At 39.6% G+C, this 20191-nt stretch overlaps 2 protein-coding genes across 3 annotated transcripts in view; one reads left to right on the top strand and one right to left on the bottom strand.

Annotated features, from left to right (window-relative positions):
- The window catches only part of mtrex (Mtr4 exosome RNA helicase), a 28682-nt gene extending 27881 nt beyond the window's left edge, over positions 1 to 801 (top strand). Inside the window, exon 27 of the mRNA XM_010732254.3 lies at positions 212 to 801. Within this exon, the coding sequence (XP_010730556.1) occupies positions 212 to 264 (53 nt within the window). The 3' untranslated portion in view covers positions 265 to 801. The remainder of the gene's footprint in view (positions 1 to 211) is intronic.
- plpp1a (phospholipid phosphatase 1a) lies at positions 344 to 15727 on the bottom strand. 2 transcript variants are annotated; one of them, XM_019258411.2, is made up of 6 exons: positions 14555 to 15727; positions 9814 to 9965; positions 7640 to 7920; positions 5088 to 5145; positions 2716 to 2892; positions 344 to 1850 (listed from the first exon to the last, which is right to left on the bottom strand). In XM_019258411.2, exons 1-6 carry the CDS (start codon positions 14610 to 14612, stop codon positions 1731 to 1733), a joined length of 846 nt encoding a protein of 281 aa, XP_019113956.2. In that variant the 5' UTR covers positions 14613 to 15727; the 3' UTR covers positions 344 to 1730. The 2 variants fall into 2 exon arrangements, with proteins under 2 accessions (XP_019113956.2, XP_019113955.2); XM_019258410.2 differs by lacking the exon at positions 9814 to 9965 and adding an exon at positions 11497 to 11651 and having other exon boundaries at positions 607 to 1850; positions 14555 to 15679.
- Positions 15728 to 20191: the final 4464 nt, after the last annotated feature.

Below are 20191 nucleotides of genomic sequence, written 5' to 3'. Positions count from 1 at the left end.
GATTTTCACATTTTTTCCCCTCAAAGTTTAGACATGATTAACCCATGTGATTATCCTCCTCAAGGCTGTAAACGTTGAAGTGTTTATACTCGCTTTGTGAATTCCTCTTTACTTACTGACACACTACAGTCAGACGTGCAAACTGTCATCTGTTCGGAATTAAACTTCTGATTTATTTAAGTAAGTTTAACCTTAATTTTTGTCTCTGCAGGGATAACCAAGATCAAGAGAGACATTGTGTTTGCTGCCAGTCTCTACCTATAACGACCTTCCAGCTTTCAGACCATGAACGTTGGCTCTGGAGGATAAATGCTTAACCCGTTGATCTCTTGGCCGTTTTTTGTTTTGTCACGATAATTTCCAAGATGTTTGTTAAATTTGCTTTGAGTAGGAAAAATAACTTATTCATCCTTCAGATTGTTTCTGTTCTTTCATCGCAGTAACTTACCTGAAGCTCGTCTGTTCTCCATCATATAAATGAAAGAGTGAAACTTGACTTGGTGGATAGTTTTCATTTACGCGTGGCCAGAATACGTTGAACCATTCATGCTTTTATTTTTGCTTACAATGAGCAAAGTGGTCATTAATATGACAAATTATGATACGTAAAACAACACAAGTCATGCTTTAATTTTCTGACAGCTCATGACATAATACATCCAACACGTATGTTTCATTTGTGTTCATGTTAATAAGTAAAATGGCTTTATTGTTCCTTTTTTTTTTTTCTTTTAGACATTTGTACATATTTGTAACATCTTTTTTCAATAAAAATCTGTATTGTTTTCACATACAGATTATTATACAAAAGTACATTGTTGTCTGTTCACTTATATTAGTTCTTAGATACACAGGGCTGTGATAGCAGCAGTAGCAGTCCAGCAAAGGCAACACAGGACTTAAACTGACCGTCTACTCTTCAACCCTCAAACCAAAGAAATACAAGCCAAGCTTCGACTGTTTGAGGTTAGACGATTGGAGAATAAGGCGGCAGTGGCACTGACCTGGAGTCAGCAGTGTTCGCCCTCTAGGATCAGCTTTAGTCTCCAGCACGTTTTAGCCTTGAGAAGCAAACATTCCTCTTATAATTAGCCCTTTCATGGACAAAGGACTTAAGGCAGCAAAGCTAGGAGACTCAAGCCGTCTCTCTGTGTGCTGGAGTCGACCTAAAAACTGATCCTAAATCAGATCCTTGAGTAGACTGACTCCAGGTCAGGAAAAGCACAAAGCATGGTTACATTCACAGGTTTCCAACCCTCCTCCCTCTCTCTCTCTCTCAGCAGTGGTCAGACCCTTTAGTGGGTGCGTGCAGTTAAGTCTTCCCACTGGCTCAGTAGATAGATACGTGATAAATTGTTGGTTCCTGCCCTTACAGAATCTCTAGCCCCTAACCTACGTCTGTCTCAGCCACTCAAGCTTATCTACGGTCTGAGAAGTGGTCTTAACACTTTTCCCTCCGGATGAGAGAATCGGTGGACAGAGACAGCAAATCGCCTAAAATTATAAAGCCTTAAAATCTGAACAGGGCTGAGGTGTAGCTTTCAAAAGCTTCTTCTGGGACGCACGGTCATCCAGGAGCTTTCTCGACGTGAGAATCAGCACACTGTAAATCCATGCAGGGTATTGGATGAGAATTTTGCGTGAGATAAAAGGCTAGAGAGCTGGGAATCCTGGGTGTGCGTTTGCACAGAGCAGAGGTCCTCGTCGTCGTCGTCCACCTCTCGATTAGCTTAGTTGGGACTCTCAAAGTGGTTTCCATTTGTTGGGGTCTCCTGCAGGGTTGTGTGCGGGATGTCCGCCTGTTTATGGGGCTGTACTTGTGGCTTGAAGAAGTCAGACACAAAGAAGACCTGCAAGACATAGAGAGGGAATTTTAAAAGAGGTATAGACGGGAGTGAAGCTTAATTATTTGTATTTGTGCTGTAAATGTTTGACATTTCGGGAAATACTCTCCACTTTCTTTAACATTTGTAATTAACTTGTTCCAAGTACATGAACTAATTTTTATGTTTCGATTCCTGTACAAACAGTATACCTGAGCTGTATTACACAGCTTTGTTGAATCCAGATTGATTCACGGCATTCTACCGGATTATTTCTGTATAACAGACTGTTGCTATGGATGCAATTCTGATCATAGACTTTAATGTGAACGCAATAAAATTAACTTTTTAATTGATATTTTGACACAAAATAATATTTTCTCTCGTAGGCAGCTGTGTAATAAGTGGGATAATGTACAGGGGGTGGGTAGGTTAATGTTTAGCCACTTTAACAGACTTAAAGCCGTTTTTATTAGCTTTGAGATCCTACATGGACACTCAAGTGTCGGTCATCCTTTTTAGTGATTTCACATCAGAGATTGATGCATTTGTATTTTGTCTTTAAATGCTAACGATGACACGGTACAGCTTTACTGAGCAGCTAAGCCCAGGCTAGCTGTTTCCCCCTGCTCCCACTCTTCGTGCTATGCTAAGATAAGCTAAACATCTCCTGGTTGTAGTTTTATATTTAACTGACATACATAAAAATGATACTCAAATCCATCAAAGAACTTTTGTTGCCTCTCTCTTCCATACTTCCTCAACTGTCGCTCTAATAAAAGCATAAAATGCCCCATAAAATAACAAGATACTGGCAAGATGGTGTGTTTCCACAAATGTGATAACTATGTAAATGTTATGTATGTATGTATGTAATGTAAGTAGGACTTACCACCAGTATAGCCATGAGGGCCCCCTGCAGGAGTCCAGTCAGCACATCGCTCCAGTGATGTTTATAATCTGACACCCTTGACAATCCTGTATACACCGAGGCAGCGATCAGGAAAAACTGGATTGTGGGTCTCAGCAGCCTCGCCCATTCGACTTGGAGTCTAGCCTGCAGGTAGAGCTGAGAAACACAAAAACATAGAGCGGCTTTATTTAGAGTCACAATAAATAACAGTGTGTCACTGCCAAGTATTGTAACATGGGCAAGGAGTGTTATTGTAGGGTTGGTAGTCTTGTTGGATGACTGTAGCAGGCGGCATTCCTACAAGTGATGATGACTCATTTCCACTTCCACCACCACAGAGATTATTTATCACTTCTGAAACTGTTACAATAAAACGGTTCCTGAATTAAACAATCCTTTTTTTATTTTCGGATTCTTCCCCCTCTATGTTTTACAAGGTGAGAAAATCCCCCTCCAGCTGAGTTTCCTTTCGCCAAACTGAGTTTGAAACAATCAATTTGACTGATAGGAGTAATCACTACAACATTCTCTGGTTCATAACGCATTATCTAATCTGATATTTCAACATCACACCATCTCTGGAGCAGCAAGATGAGTTATTACGTAAGAATGTGATAAACGTCATGTCATGTTCCCTCTGTGGCAATTAAACCAAATATTTTGGGTGTTTCCGTTCTTTTCTTTTTCATTGAAGTACAAACAAGCTTCCAGATTCACGTTTCTCTCCATGTGACAACGCAAATGCCAAAAGTTTGTACGTACATGTTTAAATGTCAGTTGCTGCTTTCCTGAATATCAACTGTGCTGGTGCCAGGACTTTGTCCCTGTATCTATTTTTATCTACCAGTGTTGAAAGAATCAGCAGCCTAAAGCTTTATCAGGGCTGGTCAGCTCTGAACAAACACAACGGACGTTGCACAAAGAAGCTGCAAGTCTTTGAGCAGATCAGCAATATTGATTACAACTCTCACCAAGAGGGGCTGAACAGAGAAATCATTAAGCATTCTAGTTTAAAGCAAAAGTATGCCTGCTGTGTAGCTGAGAGATAGCTGAGAAGATTGATACCACACTCATGACTGTTAAATAAAAGACCACAGCCTGGAGGCTTTTAGCTTAGCATAAAAACTAGAAGCAGGGGGAAAACTTCACCAACCAACACCACTATAGCTCACTATTATCACAATATATATATCAAGACCATCCAAAACAACAGCATCAATCATTTTATTTCCCAAAGGAACATCTGTGACAAAGCCCAACGAGAAAATACTAAAACGCGGTAGGCGAATGCCAAACCTTAACTGGTGGCTGTGCCAGATGAGCTTATTATTATTGGCAAGTCCCAGTGACAGATCAAACAGACAAGATATAATGTGTTAATGTAGATATAGGTGGATTTTTTATTATTTTTTTACCTTCATATAGTGCCAGGCTAGCTGTTTCCAGTCTTTGTACTAAACTAAGCTAAGCAGCTTCTGGCTGGAGCCTCATATTTACCATACAGCCATATCAATAATCTCATCTAAAGCGTGTCAGGAAACAGAATAAGTGTGTTTCCCTAAAATATGTTCTTTATGTTCTTCAGAAATTACAATGCAGTATGTTATTTAAGCCATGAGCGCGAGGTGAGATGCTAAACTAACAGCCTCCAGGCTGTAGTCTTACATTTGAATGAATTGTTCCACATTTTGGGATATTCACTTATTAGCTTTTGGAGGCGTTAGGTGACAAGATCTGTCCAACTCTTCATATCTGTCTTTTAAATGAAAGACTACAGCCCAGAGGTTGTTATCTTAGCATAGCACAAAGACAGGGGTAAACGGGGTGACTGACTGTTACAAAATCTGCTTGCCAGAGCATCTAAACCTCACTGATCAACACATTATATCTTGTTTTTGTCTTGGAATTAAAATCTACAAGTGATTCCAGTGTTGATCTTAAGCTAAGCTAACTGACTGACCAGCTGTAATTTCATCTTTATTGGACAGAGATGTGAAAACAATAATGAAGTTAAATAGTCTAAGACATAAACTCCCTTTAAGACCCCGTAATTACACATCTATGTTTTGTTTTTTTGCTGTTAGCTCTTTCCCAGTCTTTATGCTGAGCTAAGCTAACTGCCTTCTGTCTGTGAATTTTCATTTAATAGACAGAGACACGAGAGTGTCGTCGATCTTCTCATTTGCTTCTAAGCAAGAAAGCAAATAAGCATAAAAACTGGAGTGAAAAATGTATTTACAGTTCACAAGAACTTGCACCAATGTCCAGAATGTCCTGTTCTGCTTATAAACACAGCGTTCCTGTAAATACAGACTGATTTAATCAATATATAAACTGTGTACGATACTTACAGCCAGGAACATCATGCAGTACATGGAAAAAGAGGAGTGGCCAGAGTAGAAGGATAGCCTGCAATGGAAAGACAGAGATGGCTCAACACGTTGTTATGTGCAGCAAAACAAATGAACCAAGAAAACAATTAGAAGACACTTGTTTTAATAATTCATTATGTTCGTCAGACACACATTACGGCACACCCTTATTTATGCTGGAGCTGATGTTCATTGATAGGTGAGTTTGTTGCATTTTGAAGGTGTGACTGTGTGATCTTTAGTGACAGCGGCAGCTATAATAAAGCAGGACTACTCCTGTTCTCCACCCTGCCTTTGTTCGTTGCTGTTTAAAACAACAGTGTTGTCTTTTTATACTGTGGTTTGCTGCATGTTAACAGCAGCAGCCATTAACACACACTCACTGTGTAATATTAGACTACACCTGCTTATTTAGTGATGAAGGACTGAGGGCCTCGCAGTGTGGAATAAGACTTTAATGTCAAATATGGATTGATGAAAAAAGTCCTGAGGTTTTACTCCACTAAACCTACTGCCCCCCTGCAAACACACACACTTATTCTTTAGCCATGCGAGCGCCAGGACTCTGGAAATGTTAGTCTGTCAGTTGGTCAACTGATCCAGCACTTTGGTTCAGACACAAATAATTCAACAATTATTGGATGGATCACCACGAAATTGAGTATTCACGTTTCCAAGAGGATGAAATGTTGACGATTTAACTTTTTCAGCATCAGAAACAAGTCAATGTTTCACTCCTGTGCTGCAAGAACTTATACTTAATAATAAGTTTAAACTTTTTCCATCATCGAAGCAAAAAAAAAATGTGTTCAATATTTTACAATCTATGGCTTTCTCATCAGCCTCAGTGGTATTTTGTGTTTAGTGTGAATGCTAACATGCTGAATTAAGAAATTGAGATATTTCATTTAACATGAAAACAGTGAAACAGAAAATCCTCCAATTTAGGAAGCTGAAATCAGTGAATGTTTATTGTGATTGTTACATTTTTATACTGGTTTTAAGTCATTTAAGTTAAACAACATTAATCAACTAATCATTTCAACACTAGCAGTGTTTGTCAGTGGACTGAGGCTGATCAAACAGACATTTGTAACAAAAACTGTCTGCAGGGTGGTCACTCCCTGTGAGGCCTCACTCATTGTATATTAATAGTATCCATTGACGAAGAACATTCATCTGTTGTCCTATTCCCACTTTACAAGATAAATATATTTCATTACACACTCGACTTTTCAGTAACTCGGACATCTTTGTGTCTTAAATGCACACACACGTCCAGCTCTGACAGTGGGGCTCGTCTCTCTTAGGATAGTTTAACTAAGCCAAGACAGGAATCATATTACAGTAAGCTGATCCTGGCCTCCTTTCTCCTCTCATGCTGCATTTAGTAGCTCTATTAGTGACGAACAAGCCGTCCCAAACACACACACATAGACGATGGAAATATAAAGTACCCTGACAATACTCCTTACAAGCTCTGGATATCAGCCTTGAATCACCGGATCTTTCTTTTCGCCTGCTGATAAATATTTAAAACAAAAACAAGCCTGCAGAGTCGTAATTGGGTTCCAGGAAAATTTCAACCATCATGTGCCACACCCTGATAAATGTTTATCTGAATGATGGCATTTCCACTCAGCACTTTGACACGCACTCTGACCTAATTGGCAGAATGACCCACTTGACCTTTAAGTTTAAAAAATAAAAAAAAAAAAGTAGAAATTTCTCCATAATAAACGCGTGATACAATTGGCACAGCTGATGTCACTATTTAGCCCTGTCCTTCTATAATTACCACAGCTCTCACTAGTCGTGTCTACATCAGAATGAGAAGTGGATTTCCTCTCCTCCCACTACACTTCCTTCTGCTCTGAGCTGATAAGACTTAAATCAACACATATGACATTCCTGATATTACTCAATCCCAGAGTTTCTGCTCTCGTGTGGTATAACTGACTCTACCTGCAGCTCACTTAAACCACTGCCTTATGTCATCTGTGTGCAGATATTGACTAGAAACTAAATGTTGCACAACTTCATCATAGTTTTATCACCGTTATGAATTACTTAATCATTCATACGTTATCTAGTGACACGTGTAACCTTTACTTTTTGTACTTCCACCACAAGCATTTTACAACAACTTTTTATTAATCTGTTGAGCAACAAAACCAGAACGTAGAGTGCTACAAGTTTAAATGAGGAAAACCATCTGAAATCATTCACTTATAATGAATGCAAAGTATGATTATTACATGATCACCAAGTTTGTTGATAAAATAGTGAAAAATGGCGTTAAATCTTATCTTAAGTTTGTTTTCTTCTATAAAAAAAATATTCAGTTTACAATTATCAATCAAAAAATGATTAAATATTTGGCATTATTGCTTATAAAATACAGTAAATTCATCATCAAAATAGTTGCCAGTTCAATTTCTTTCAATCGACAAATGAATTGATACAACTCTACAATCATCCATTTGTAAATGCTATAAAAACTAAAAGTCTTGGGGTATAGCAACACCTACCTGCCCTCATTGACCATTGTCGCATCTCCGCTGCAGTTGAACTGTTCGACATAATCTCCTACTGAACAGTTGATGGCTTTCCAATCAGGTTTGCACACGTCCAGGAAGTGCGGCCTGAGCCGGCCAATTGAATACTTGGCTATGTCGGTAAGAGACTGGCTCATGGCGGCACCGAAAAGGAAGGTACCGACGGCTTTGTAAACACAGGAGACGTAGCTGCCAAAAGAGGACTTGGATGTGATGCGTTTTAGATAAACTAAAATGCACTCGCCAAAGATCATCTGTAAAGAGGAGGGGAAGGAGGGTGAGGGTTAGAGGGTTGTACAGAATTACAGAAAGTCCAAATAAAAGATTAAGATGCAAGCGAAAAAAGTCTGTAACAACTTCAGAGCCAGAAATAAGAAACAAATAATTTGACTTTTTTAGGGATAGTAGCTTATTCTTGCACAGAGTTAGATGAGAAGATCGATACTGCCCTCATGTCTGTACGCTAACTAATAACTACCACCAGCAGCCAGTTAGCTTAGCTTAGCATGAAGCAAAATCATTTTATCAATCTTAATCTTGTACAGATTAAACAATTTAGTTTGCTTTAGAGTAGTGATTTATGTAGTTTCATGTTCAACGGACAGATATGAAAGTGGTATTGATCATCTAATCTAATGCTCGGACGGCAAGACATACCATAAGCTCATTTCCCAAAATGTAAAATTATTCCTTTAATACAGTCTCCAAAACATAAAGAGGAATGCCATCATGGCCACAGGATGATGTCCACTTAAAATAATAGATGTGTAATTTAGTTTGATATAAAAGTTTAAATTAAATTAATTCGTACCATAAATTTTTAATATTTTTAATGCTACACTGACACAAATGAAAGGTGTCTCTGGAATTACCACTCTGCGATCCATACGTCCGTTCTTGCACTTTGTGCCCCGGGTACGATCACCTGCGCAACGCTTTACGGTACCGAGCCACACGACTGCTGCAAACTATAGCTGCTGTTAGTGAGCATTATGTCAGTTTGTTAGCCGGGCTGTCCTGGACTGAGAGGACTATTTTGGACCATCGGAAAGAGGAGGGTTACAGGTCCGGGCCGTGGGGAAATACGGACGGTGAGCGGAGGCAGTGTCGTGCCAGAACCAGAGCTTTAGAGACTCAGCAGCCTCTATGGACGTAATGGCAGATCTGGGAAATCTGGGGATGACATTTAGTTGTTGGGTGTTTAGGCGAGAGCTTTGCTTGCTGTTGGACTAGTAAGTAATATTAGCTGGCTGCTATGTCTTGTGTTGTGGCACTTGCTTGATGTTTGGCTGTTAGCAAAGTTGCTGACTAGTTTTTGCTCATAAGTAATGTAATCAGAAAAGTGGAATTGCACTCTGAGATTTTGGTATTTTTGTGATTTAGTGCACTCAGTTTCAAAAGGAGCATAGTCCAGTATTTTTTTGTGTATTTCATCTTGATCGTACATGTTCATTGTCTGTCAGAGGACGTGACTTATGAATTCCTCTGTGCAGATGAATGTCTCTGACATCAGATAACATGCCCAGAGGGCTTATATTTGTCTCACATGAAAGTCAGCAACAGACCCTTATTGCTCCCGCTCTGCTATCTGTGTCTCTAAAAGTTTTTAATGGGAGAACTAACACCTCTGGGAAGTCTGCTTGTTTTAATTCTCAAAGCTGCAGTACAGAAACCTTTTGTAAAAGGATATTTTCACTGTTTACATACCGACTTGATTGAGTCTCAGTTGTAGGCTCTTTATGTGCCATCACATTTTTTCAATTCCATTTAGCATCAGCTGACCGAGGTTACCGCTGCGCTGCTTGTGAAGACTTTCACAAGATACTGCCATATTTAGTATCTTTCTGCAAACCGTGGCTGCGGCTTCAGACTAATTTATGCCTGCTAACTTTCAAAATAAAAGTTCACTTCAGTCCTTAATCTTCCAAATGTTTTGGAAAACATTTTCTACAACATGCAGTTAGCAAATTAATTCAAAGTTAATGGCAGCTTATGTGAGCAGAATCACATACATTATTACCTAATAATGTATTTAGCAGCAATCATGGATTAAGAGTGTAAAAGTGGATAAGATAAGCATCATATAATTAAAGGAGGAAGATGGCATAAAGAGAACTGTTAGCAGAAAACAAAACAGATGCACTTACAGTGAGTACTGTGACGGGAATCATAACACCTCCTAACAACTGATAGGAAATGGTGTCTTCTTTATAGGGGTACTTGATTGAATCATCGTTACAGAAAAAGCCTCGGTGGAAAGGACTGTGTTGTGCAGTGAGTATAGCAAATGGGAGTCCAGCTAGCAGAGAAGCAATGGGAGAAAAAACAGGGAAAAGATACAGGTTACAAGATCATGTCATTGGACCTCGGGCCCCTATCCACGATGCAACCCTGCATGCCTGTGCAAAGCCATGTGAGAGGATCACACCAAACGTAGCATCCTCTGAAGGAGGCGGCGGCGTCCTCCGCCAGCTTTCAGGAGCTTTAAAGGTGCAGATATTAATGGTTAAAGTGTTAAATGTTGACACTGGAGTGGATGTTAAAAGAGAAAGAGCACCACAATGACATTTCCGAGCAGGTTAATGAGCACTCGCCAACCAAACCCACAGAAAGCAAAAGCTGTCAGACAGCAAGAAGAAACAGACGTGACCAAGACACACACTTTCTCATTCACTTGTCTTCTTTCTCTCTGAAACGAACTTTCCAGCTCTAAATTCCCACATATCCTCCCACAGCTTCCTTTGGCAGGCAGTGAACGTTGAAGAGACGTATTAAAAATTACACTACAATAACATTTTGAAAGAGCGTTTTGTATTGGGGTTATGATTACTCGCAACACATTGAAGACCACGGACAGGGATGGAAGTGATAAATCAGTGACACCACAAAACAATAAACCAAGGAAGACGGACGCATACACAGCAGCAGCACTGTGTTGCCTCTGTCGACCTCCAAAAACAATCGCTCTATTCCAGAAGTGCATTCCAGCTATTTTAAGGAGCAGAGGAACACAGCACGCAGCCTGCATGTCTGTTACATTAATTAACAACAGAAATAGAACGTTTATCTAATAAACTAACATTAAAAACAAGATTATCAAAAGAAAAGGCCTGGCCTTGCTTCATATTAGCCATACTTTATTCTTTTTTTTTTTTTTTTAAGTAGAAATAGCAAAACTGCTAATTTTCTATCGCTGTGGCTGGATTGATTCATGTTTTGGGTGTAAGGTTGACTTATATGTGAGTTGGACTACACATTGAAAATAATAAAAATGTTAGGAAACTAAACATTGACCTATAGGACGATTCAAACCTTCAGAAACAGTCCTCAGCTTTAGCTGATTTCATTTTGTTTTAAGTGGACATCCTCCTGTGCCTTTAGCTTTTTGATACACAACTGTAAGCGCTGATGCCAGTGAACACAAGCCTCACACTGAGATGGGAAACAGTAGTAGAACTAAATAAAATACACTGTACATATCTGTTTTCAATAACAGGTAGCTGTGCTATTATAACAGAAATTCAGAATATGATCTTGTTGTGAAACAAGATAATAAATCCTAAAAAAAAAGGCACTGGAAAGCTGTATCAATCCCAGACCTTTCTCGCAGCATACATTTTGACTTGCCATCACAGGAAAAGTGCAGCTGATAACAATACTAATGGCTGCTTTCGCATGTAGGTGTGCCAGTAAACCAACGTGCATCATAGCAGAGCGTGAGGCCTCAGCACACCCTGGAATGCTTTAAAGTTATTATTTACACCTGCGAGTCAACTTGTCTGCCACGAGACAGGTCATGTGACTGCTGTCGAACCTGGACTGCTACTTACGCAGCTAATGGGCAAGGTGAAGCCCACAGTGTAGAGCACTGTGGAGGTGATAGTGCTGTGGTGGAAAGGGTACTTGATGCTGTCGTCGTTACAGAAAAAGCCCCTCTGATAGGGACGGATCTTACCCAGGTTAAAGGCCGCCAGAGGCAGACCTCCTGTGAACGGAGAGATCAGGGGGGAGAGGTCAAAGAGGGGGGGAGGTAAAAGGAAAGTGAGGGTGACGAGACAAATGTTGAGATCTTGAAATCTGTCATCTTTCTGCCGAATTAAAGATTTGAAATCTTTGTGACAGAGATAAAGAACCCAACCTTTCTAGCAGTGCGGTTAAAGAATATGACTGGCTTTGTTCCATTTGTTACTATTACGTTCAAAATAATTAAAAGACCGAAACCAACAATGACAACAAAGTCTGTCTCTCAATACATTACAACACCACATTTGGTCCTACATAATATGACATAAGTCTTTAAAAACACTATTTTCTCTGTAAATTTGGGTTGTACTCATCCATGTTTATTGTCATGAGCATGTCATGTAAAGCTACATCAGGCTACGTTGACAATATCTGTCACAGGATCATTGTTAGTTTTGGTCTTTGCATGTGATTTGCAAAATATTGCCCGTCATATCATTTAACACTGAGAAAATATGCATAATTGAAGTCAGATATTCTGCAAACATTTCGCACTACACACAATAAAGACACTCAACAACAGGGACTTCATGACTCCATAAAAATGATGTTATTCTTGGGCAGTTTTTCAGCAGGGTGGACTGAAAAAGCTTTATTTTGTTTGAGCACTGACTCACAATGCTGTGAAAGGAGCTGTGAACATAGCTAAGCGCTCCCTATAGATAAAATGCCATAAAGATAACAGATTAGGTTAACAGGCTTTGACAGTTTAAAGTCTGAATATAATGCTGCTGTCATTTCTCTGGTTGTTTGGCCCGTTAAGCTCATTGTATAGTGGAGAAAAGCCACAGTTGTTCGTCCGTTCAAGCAGAAAATGAGTGTCTATTATTGAGCTATAATGCACATTAACAAGCCACCACATGGCATGAAGTACACCTTGACAAATGTCCTATAAACTACTGTTTAATTCAGTCAGGCATTTCTGTTCTGTCTGCCGTTTCTGCAGCTGTTGACACCGTCAGCTGTGCCACCCTAAGTTGACTGGCTACAACAGCTGGAAATGCCAAAAGGTCGGCACAGAAACGCACACAAGCCGAGGGCAGGACCCCCAAGTCACTTTCTAACTGTACTAAACAGCAGTGAAATGATAACTGTGCAACCAAGGGACAAACACACACATACAGATGGACATTTAAACATGAATACACTTTGCAATGCACTTTTATCAAGACTCATTGGATGTCTGCCCAGTAGTTGTGGTCGTCTCCAAATGGTGGAATGACCTACCAACGGCTACAAGAACAGCAACATCCCTTTCGACCTTTAAAAAACTTGTAAAAACCTTTCTGTTTCGAGAATGCTTCCCTGCCTAACAAAACTAACAACTACTCTGTGCTCCTTTACACCTTTCTCAGCTTATGTCCTCCTCTGTAAGTCGCTTTGGCTAAAAGCGTCTGCTAAATGCAATGCAATGTAATGTAATGTAATGTGTTAAAAAAAACTAATTAAATAAGAGGAGCACGCATATCAGGACAGGCCTCCTCTCCTCCTGCACACCGAGCTGTGCTCTTATAAACATAACCTCACTACATGTATTTGCATGTTCTGTAACATGCGGCAATGCATGACTGCTGAAAACAGCCTCCTGAAAATGTCAGACTATCACAGACACTGGGTTACAATCTAATAGTCTGTGTCATTAGCACAATAATCGAGTTTCCTTCTGCGTCAGTCATTCAGACAGCACACAGAGCTGCACTTACAAAATGAGTCTTTGAAATGTAACCATGTTTTAAATATTCATAATCTGGATGTTTCGACGAGGAACAAGGACTAAATGTCATTTTAAGAATATAGATTTGTATGGAAAACTACATCAGTCACAAATTATTATTCTAAATGATGTGTTTTAAAATATCTTTGATTTAACCCTACAGTCATTTTAAGCTATGCTGAGGGGAGCTATAAATTTATGAGTCATGGAACGTATCAATCATTCATAATCAGGTTTAAAAAGCAGTAAAGTCCCAGACGACGCCTGTGCCTACACTGCAAAACTGAAACAGTACAGCCTCACGAGCACTAACGCAATGATTCATATATTCAAATGTAAAGACTTTGAAAGAGGCTGAGACGGCGTACATTTTGTGGGTGTCACCGCAATTTCAGATGTTTCGTATTTGGAACTGGGTTTTTTTTTTTTCCCAGATCTAACTGACTGGTGATATGAGCCAATATACTGTACAGTTAGGAGACATTTCATTTATTATTCAGTTTCAGGCAAGATATGAGTATAGGTGTCTTCCCTGTAATGATTTTGGAGCTTCAGAGGAGAACATGTGCTTACATAAAGTGTAAGGCAGTAATGCCATTTCTAACACTTATTTAAATTAGTTGTCTAAATGTAGCTTTTAACTATTTAGGAGGAATTAAGTGACTACATATTTCAATGAAAACATTATATAACAAAGCTATTAACTGGATATAATTGATGTGAGAATGATGATAAGAATTATTGGCTTTTATAGTGTATTATTACAAATGGTTGCACACTGGAAAATTACTCATTACTTAGCATTTGTTGCATGTGAAACGTTGAGACGTTGGCACTTCATTTGCACACAATGGAAACAAAGAACAGGTCATTTTTTATGCATTGGGGCTAAACTGAAGTAACGCCTCGTCCTACCTGTAAAGATACTACACAGATAGGACATAACACGTATTGTTAGAGGTTAAAATAAAATAGTGTTAAAGCCCCAGTAATATCACACTCGTGGGCTAACATTCACCACTCCCTTCACGTGATGGCAAGCTGTTAAATATCCGAACAGAAGGATTATATCAGGTCACAAATCGGCTTATATCAATAACAGAAGCAGCAAACAGTCCACGGCGGGCTGTAAAATGAGTTTAAATACATACCTAGAATAAGACATGCCAAGTCCAGCAGGACAAAGGGGATTCCTTTGGTCTCGAACATGTTTGCTCTCGTCTGTCTCTGACTCGAGTCCCTGGTTTGCGGCGCGTCCTCCCCTGTAATAAACACCAGGGGGATGATGCTCCTCCTTGGGATGTCGTTACTGCTGCTGCTGTATTTGTTTCCGATCTTGCGTGAGATCAAAAAAATTCCCGACAGCGAATGTTGTAAACACACAACGGGAAAGTCGACGCCCTTTTGTACGGTACAAGCAAGACCACCCGAGCTGCAGGAAAGCGCACGTCAAGAGGAGAAATAATGCGTCTCACTGCGGCGGCGGCTGCTGCTGCTGGTGTTGTTGTTGTTGTTTTTGGGGAGCGGTGTTGAACTGCAGCAGAGTCGATACCTCCGCACGTCTCTCATGGTACATATATATATATTTTTACAGCTGTTAAAGAAAACAAACACTCTCTGTCACCGGAGGGACGGGCATTTCGGGCGAACACCTGTCCGGTAGGCGGATGTGTGTGAAGGACACCCGGAAAGCTCCAAAGGGCGACCGCAGCGGTGGGCCTGGTGCTGCATTTAAGTGCTAGCGGAAATGTCGGAAATGCGAGTCTTGACTTCAAACTTCAGCGATTCCTTGTTTATCCTGTAAGGACTTGTTTGACATTTTGTTTGAAATGGCTTATTCGCTTTACTGCCAAAAGAATGGTGAATACCACTTAAATTAGGGGGCTACAGCCAGCAATTATCTTATCTTCACGCAAAAGTAGCTGTGGCTCAGGAGATAGAGCTGGTTGTCCACTAATCAGATGGTTTTAGATAAAAGCCTCAGCTAAATGAATAAATGTAAATGTAAAGAAAGGAAAGCGAAGAGCTAGCCTGGTCCTGACTCTGCTCATTGGTAACAAATTACAACACAAACACCAACAAGCATATCTTGTTGATTTAATCTGTATAAGAACTTGTGGTATGGTGTGTTTACGTGCTGGACTATTCTGAGCTGCTGTGTAGTGACTTCATGGAGTCCTGCTGTGACTATGGGGTTGCCAGGCAACGAGCAGACACTCAAGGAAGTAATCCAGTAATAGAATCAAGAAATAATCTGGCACGTAACTCTTCGTAACACCGGTGTATCGTTGTTACATTTTGTATAAATAACTAATGTGTTAAAGGTCCAGTGTGTAGAATTTAGTTGCATCTAGTGGTCTAATAGCTGTGTTGCAATCTCCTCACATCACCCTCACCTTCTTAGTGTAAAGGAGAAACAAACTTTAAGGTCCCTTGTCTAGAGTCAGGATTTAGTTCAGTCTGTAGAAACATGGTGTTTCAACATAACAGAGGACCCGCTCCCAGTCTGTAGAAACATGGTGTTTCAACATAACAGAGGACCCGCTCCCACTGTAGATATAAAATAATCATTTTTAAGTAACAAAAACAAAAAGATTTTCAGGCGATTTGATCTTTTATATACCCTTTATATATATAGTTTTTTTTTTCTTAATAGATGGTTACTTTTTACATATGTTGTTTTTGTTTGTTTGTATACTGGAGTATTGTAACAAAAATAATTTCCCCCTGGGATTATTAAAGTATTTCTGATTCTGATTATACATGCATGAAAACATAGTTAATGTATTATATTTCCATGTCTGCCTTATTCTGGGTTTTGTTACTGTTCAACAAGCTAAACTAAGCTAAGCTAACTTCTAAGAAAGCAAAAAGGCAGATTCAAAATGTCAAACTATTACTGTCTTGTGTTTTCCAAAAATGTTTTTTTTCAGATTTGTCTGTTTTTAAAGCACTTCCTTTTAAATATTCCCTGTTAGTGACTCATTAACTTCAGTTGAAGAAACTCAACAGTACTGTGAACTTCACGTCAACCCCAAAGAAATTTGGCTAAATAAAAATATACAGAGAAAATGTCTGTTAGGTGATGTATTTACTAATGTGTCACTGTACTAATCTCTAATCACTAATCTCTCTAAGTAAGTATAGCTAGGTATACCGACAGGCATTTGGATGCAGGTGTAGAGATGGCCTTGTGCTTCACTTGAAAGTGGGTATGTTGTTGAAAGAAAAAAGAAAAACTTTGTGGCATAAGCTGCTAGCCTGCTAATCATGAGACAGAAGAGAGGATAATTCTGTCTAGATGTGAAATGGAGATTCAATTTTCCAATTTTTTCATCATTTATTGAATGTCTTGTTAACTGTATACACATTCAGCTCTGTTGAGTGGTTGTATGTTGGCTCAAGTTAATCATTCTATGCTATCAATAGACGTTTTGGGCTATTTTTATGGAGGTAAAATGTCGCCATCTCTTGGTGAATTTAATCCATAACAGTCATATAAGCTTAGATAAAATAAGATAAATTAAGATAATCCTTTATTTGACCCATAATGGAGAAATGGAGAGCAGTGTAGGAATATAAAACCTAAGTACAAAATGTAAAAAATAAGTACATAAAAATAGAAATATCAAATCATAATGAATATTATTATTAGCTGTAGTCATATTTCCATTCATTGCATTTTAATGTTTGTGAGGCTAGTATTTACATTAATTTCATTGTGTAATTTACCATCAAGACCAAAACAAATCTTAATAATCTGCTTGTATGATGGATTTCTTTTTATAACAGGGTCAATGCTGAAGTTTGTTACTAAGGGTGACACAGAGCCAGCACCCAGTACGTCACAAGGGCCATCATATGAGGGGCTGTTCAAGACAATTCATTCTGGCCCTCTCACACACATTCTTATTGTCACATAAATATATTTCTGTCTTTCGAGAATATATGTATATGAGAGGAGAATATATGTTTTTAATGTTTAATAATAAAAGTGTCTGAAATAATCAAATCAAACAGAATTTCCTCAGACAGGTGATTTCAAATAAAAATAATATCACTTGTGTACATCAAACTTTTTCATGTTTATTCTAATTATCTTGATTTTATTATTTATTAATTATTTTATTCAAGTTTTTTTTATTTTTGTACGTCATAGTTTGCTACAACTGCAAGTGATAAAGCTTTAAATCAACTCTCATGTGTTTGCTTCAGTGTGATATGTATATTTTATATATCTTGGCCTGTAATTACTGTGAGATTTTCATTATCGATTGATTATTTGGTCTCTATTGAAGCAATGTTACCGTGACTCACCGGCACAGCTGATGGAGGATGATCCAAACAGTCACTCCACAGCGTCGTAAAGTTAAAATGTATTGAATAAATACAGTGCTGTTCAGCAGCAACACACGCTACCTGGTAATTACCTGGACTTCAGTGGTGAGGGATTTTTTGGCAAAGTTGCCAAATGTGTCAATTTAATGACAGGAAAGCAAGTGGCAATGAAGATCCACAAAGACAATGACGAGGACTCCATTCAAAATTAAGTGGAAATGTTACAAGCGATCAGGACTCTGGATAAAGACAAAAGCAACATCGTAGCATTCTTTGAAGGTTTCAGGTTTCACAACCTCTCCTGCCTGACCTTTGAAATGCTGGACAAGAGCCTGTTGGACGTGATGATGAAGCAGCAGAGAACAATGCATCTGAATGAAATTCGCCCTATAACCCACCAACTCCTTATAGCATTTGATACCCTGAAGAGTATTGGAATCCTCCATTTGGATTTGAAGCTGGATAACATAATGTTTGTAAATCACAAGAATCATCTTTTTAAGCTGAAGCTCATTGACTTCGGACTGGCCCAACAAGTGAGTGAAGTGCAGGTCAGAAAGATTATACAGCCTCTTTCATATCAGGCTCTGGAGGTGGGCTTAGGGCTCCCTCTCTCTGAAGCCATGGATATGTGGGGAGTGGGATGCGTTATGGCAGATAGCTTTATGTATTTTGGTGCCCACCTCCTACCTGATCAGTGTCCATATGATTTGATGAGAACCAAAGTGCACCTGCTGGGTCAGCCTGAAGACCACGTGCTGAGTGCTGGAAAATACACATCAACATATTTCAGCAAGAAAAATGACGGCAGTCCAGGATGGAGACTGAAGTCATCCGATAACGAAGAGATAACGTGTCGAACCAGAAATTAGGCGTATGATTTTCGACTACGAGAACTTGGATGATGCTGTACGAAGCTATCCAGAAGAAAGAAAGGACGTTGAGTACAAAGATAGGATGGCCTCCTGAAGTCATGTTTAAATCTGGATCCTCAGACAAGAGCCACTCCCAGGGAAGCCATAATGAACCCTTTTATTTCAATGGTTCATCTGGTAGATGTGATGGCCACCAGCTCACATGATGATGAGGCACAGATCATGTATTATTCCCAATTGAAACATCTGGTTGAATCAGACAATTCTCTCAGTGACAGTGGCATGGACTCCAACTATTCCTGAGAATTCCAGTGCAGAACAAGCCGACATTGAGAGTAATGGTGATGGAGGTACAGACGATGAAGATTACAGAAGTGAAGATGAACACACTGAGAAGGACAGATCTTCAGACACTGACAGCTGCATCAGTGAAGACAGTTTGAGTGTTTACAATGCAGACTGTTCTGACGACAGCAGCACTGATGGAAATCCACACACCAGTGCTGACAATGCAGATGTTGAGAGTTCAACCGATGAAGACCTTATACAACCATCCAGCATGAGATGTTCTTTTACCGATGAAGACAATATTGTGCCAGTCTACGGTTATCCCAGTGATGGAGACTCAGACAGTCTTTCACCTACTCCTAGTTTGTGTGGTGAAGATTCAAGTAATGGACACTCAGAGGGCGAGATCTTCAACTTTGATATGTCGGCAGGATTATCAGCCATCAATAGCTGTCATGATGGAGTCAGTGAGCGTAGTGGTCTGGTGCTGCTCCTACTTCAGCTCAAATCTATGAACTTACTGACGGTGGACCAATTGCCAGTAAAGATAAAGCTTCAGCTGTAGTTGACCCAACTGATGGAGCTGCAGCTGCCACTCAGCCTACTGTGCAGAAGAAGAAGTTTCAGAATGTCAGAAAATTCTTCTCCAGAATTCGACGAAGAGTGGTTTCCTTCTTTAACAACTAAGCCACATATTCTATAACTTTTCCTCTCTCCCTCCCTTTCTTAACCCAACTAGCCTTCCCTCCATCCTATCCCCATTCCCCTTTCTTTTCCACCCCCCGCCCCAAAGAATCGCTACCTAACGTGGTGGTGGGGTTTGCGTATCTCGGTAATCCTGGGAACTGTGTTGTCTGCCCTGGTAAGGTCTCCCAAGGCAAATAGTTCCCAGAGGAGGGATCAGACCAAATGCGATTCACAAGGACTGCGATGATGAAGAACACAAGGAGCTGCGGGACTATGCCCAGATTCAGGGGTGGAAGTAACGAAGTACAAATACTCACGTTACTGTAATTAAGTAGATTTTTTTTTGGGTACGTGTACTTTTATGAGTATTTTTTTCAAGTGTGTAATTTTACTCATACTTGAGTACAACTTACACCATGTAATCTACTTCGCTACTTTTAAAATCAAAAGTCGCTACTGAGTAGGCCACAATTTGAATTAATATTCAAACCTTTCAGCTGCAAGGCCATCAGATTTTTTTTTTTTTATGCAAATCTTTATTAAACACCTGCAAGGCCGTCAGATCATGACTGCGCCAATTGTGACGTAATGACGTAAGGA

Source organism: Larimichthys crocea, chromosome IX (assembly GCF_000972845.2).
Source record: "Larimichthys crocea isolate SSNF chromosome IX, L_crocea_2.0, whole genome shotgun sequence".
Lineage (NCBI taxonomy): Eukaryota > Metazoa > Chordata > Actinopteri > Sciaenidae > Larimichthys > Larimichthys crocea.
This window is presented reverse-complemented; position numbering and strand designations above follow the sequence as displayed.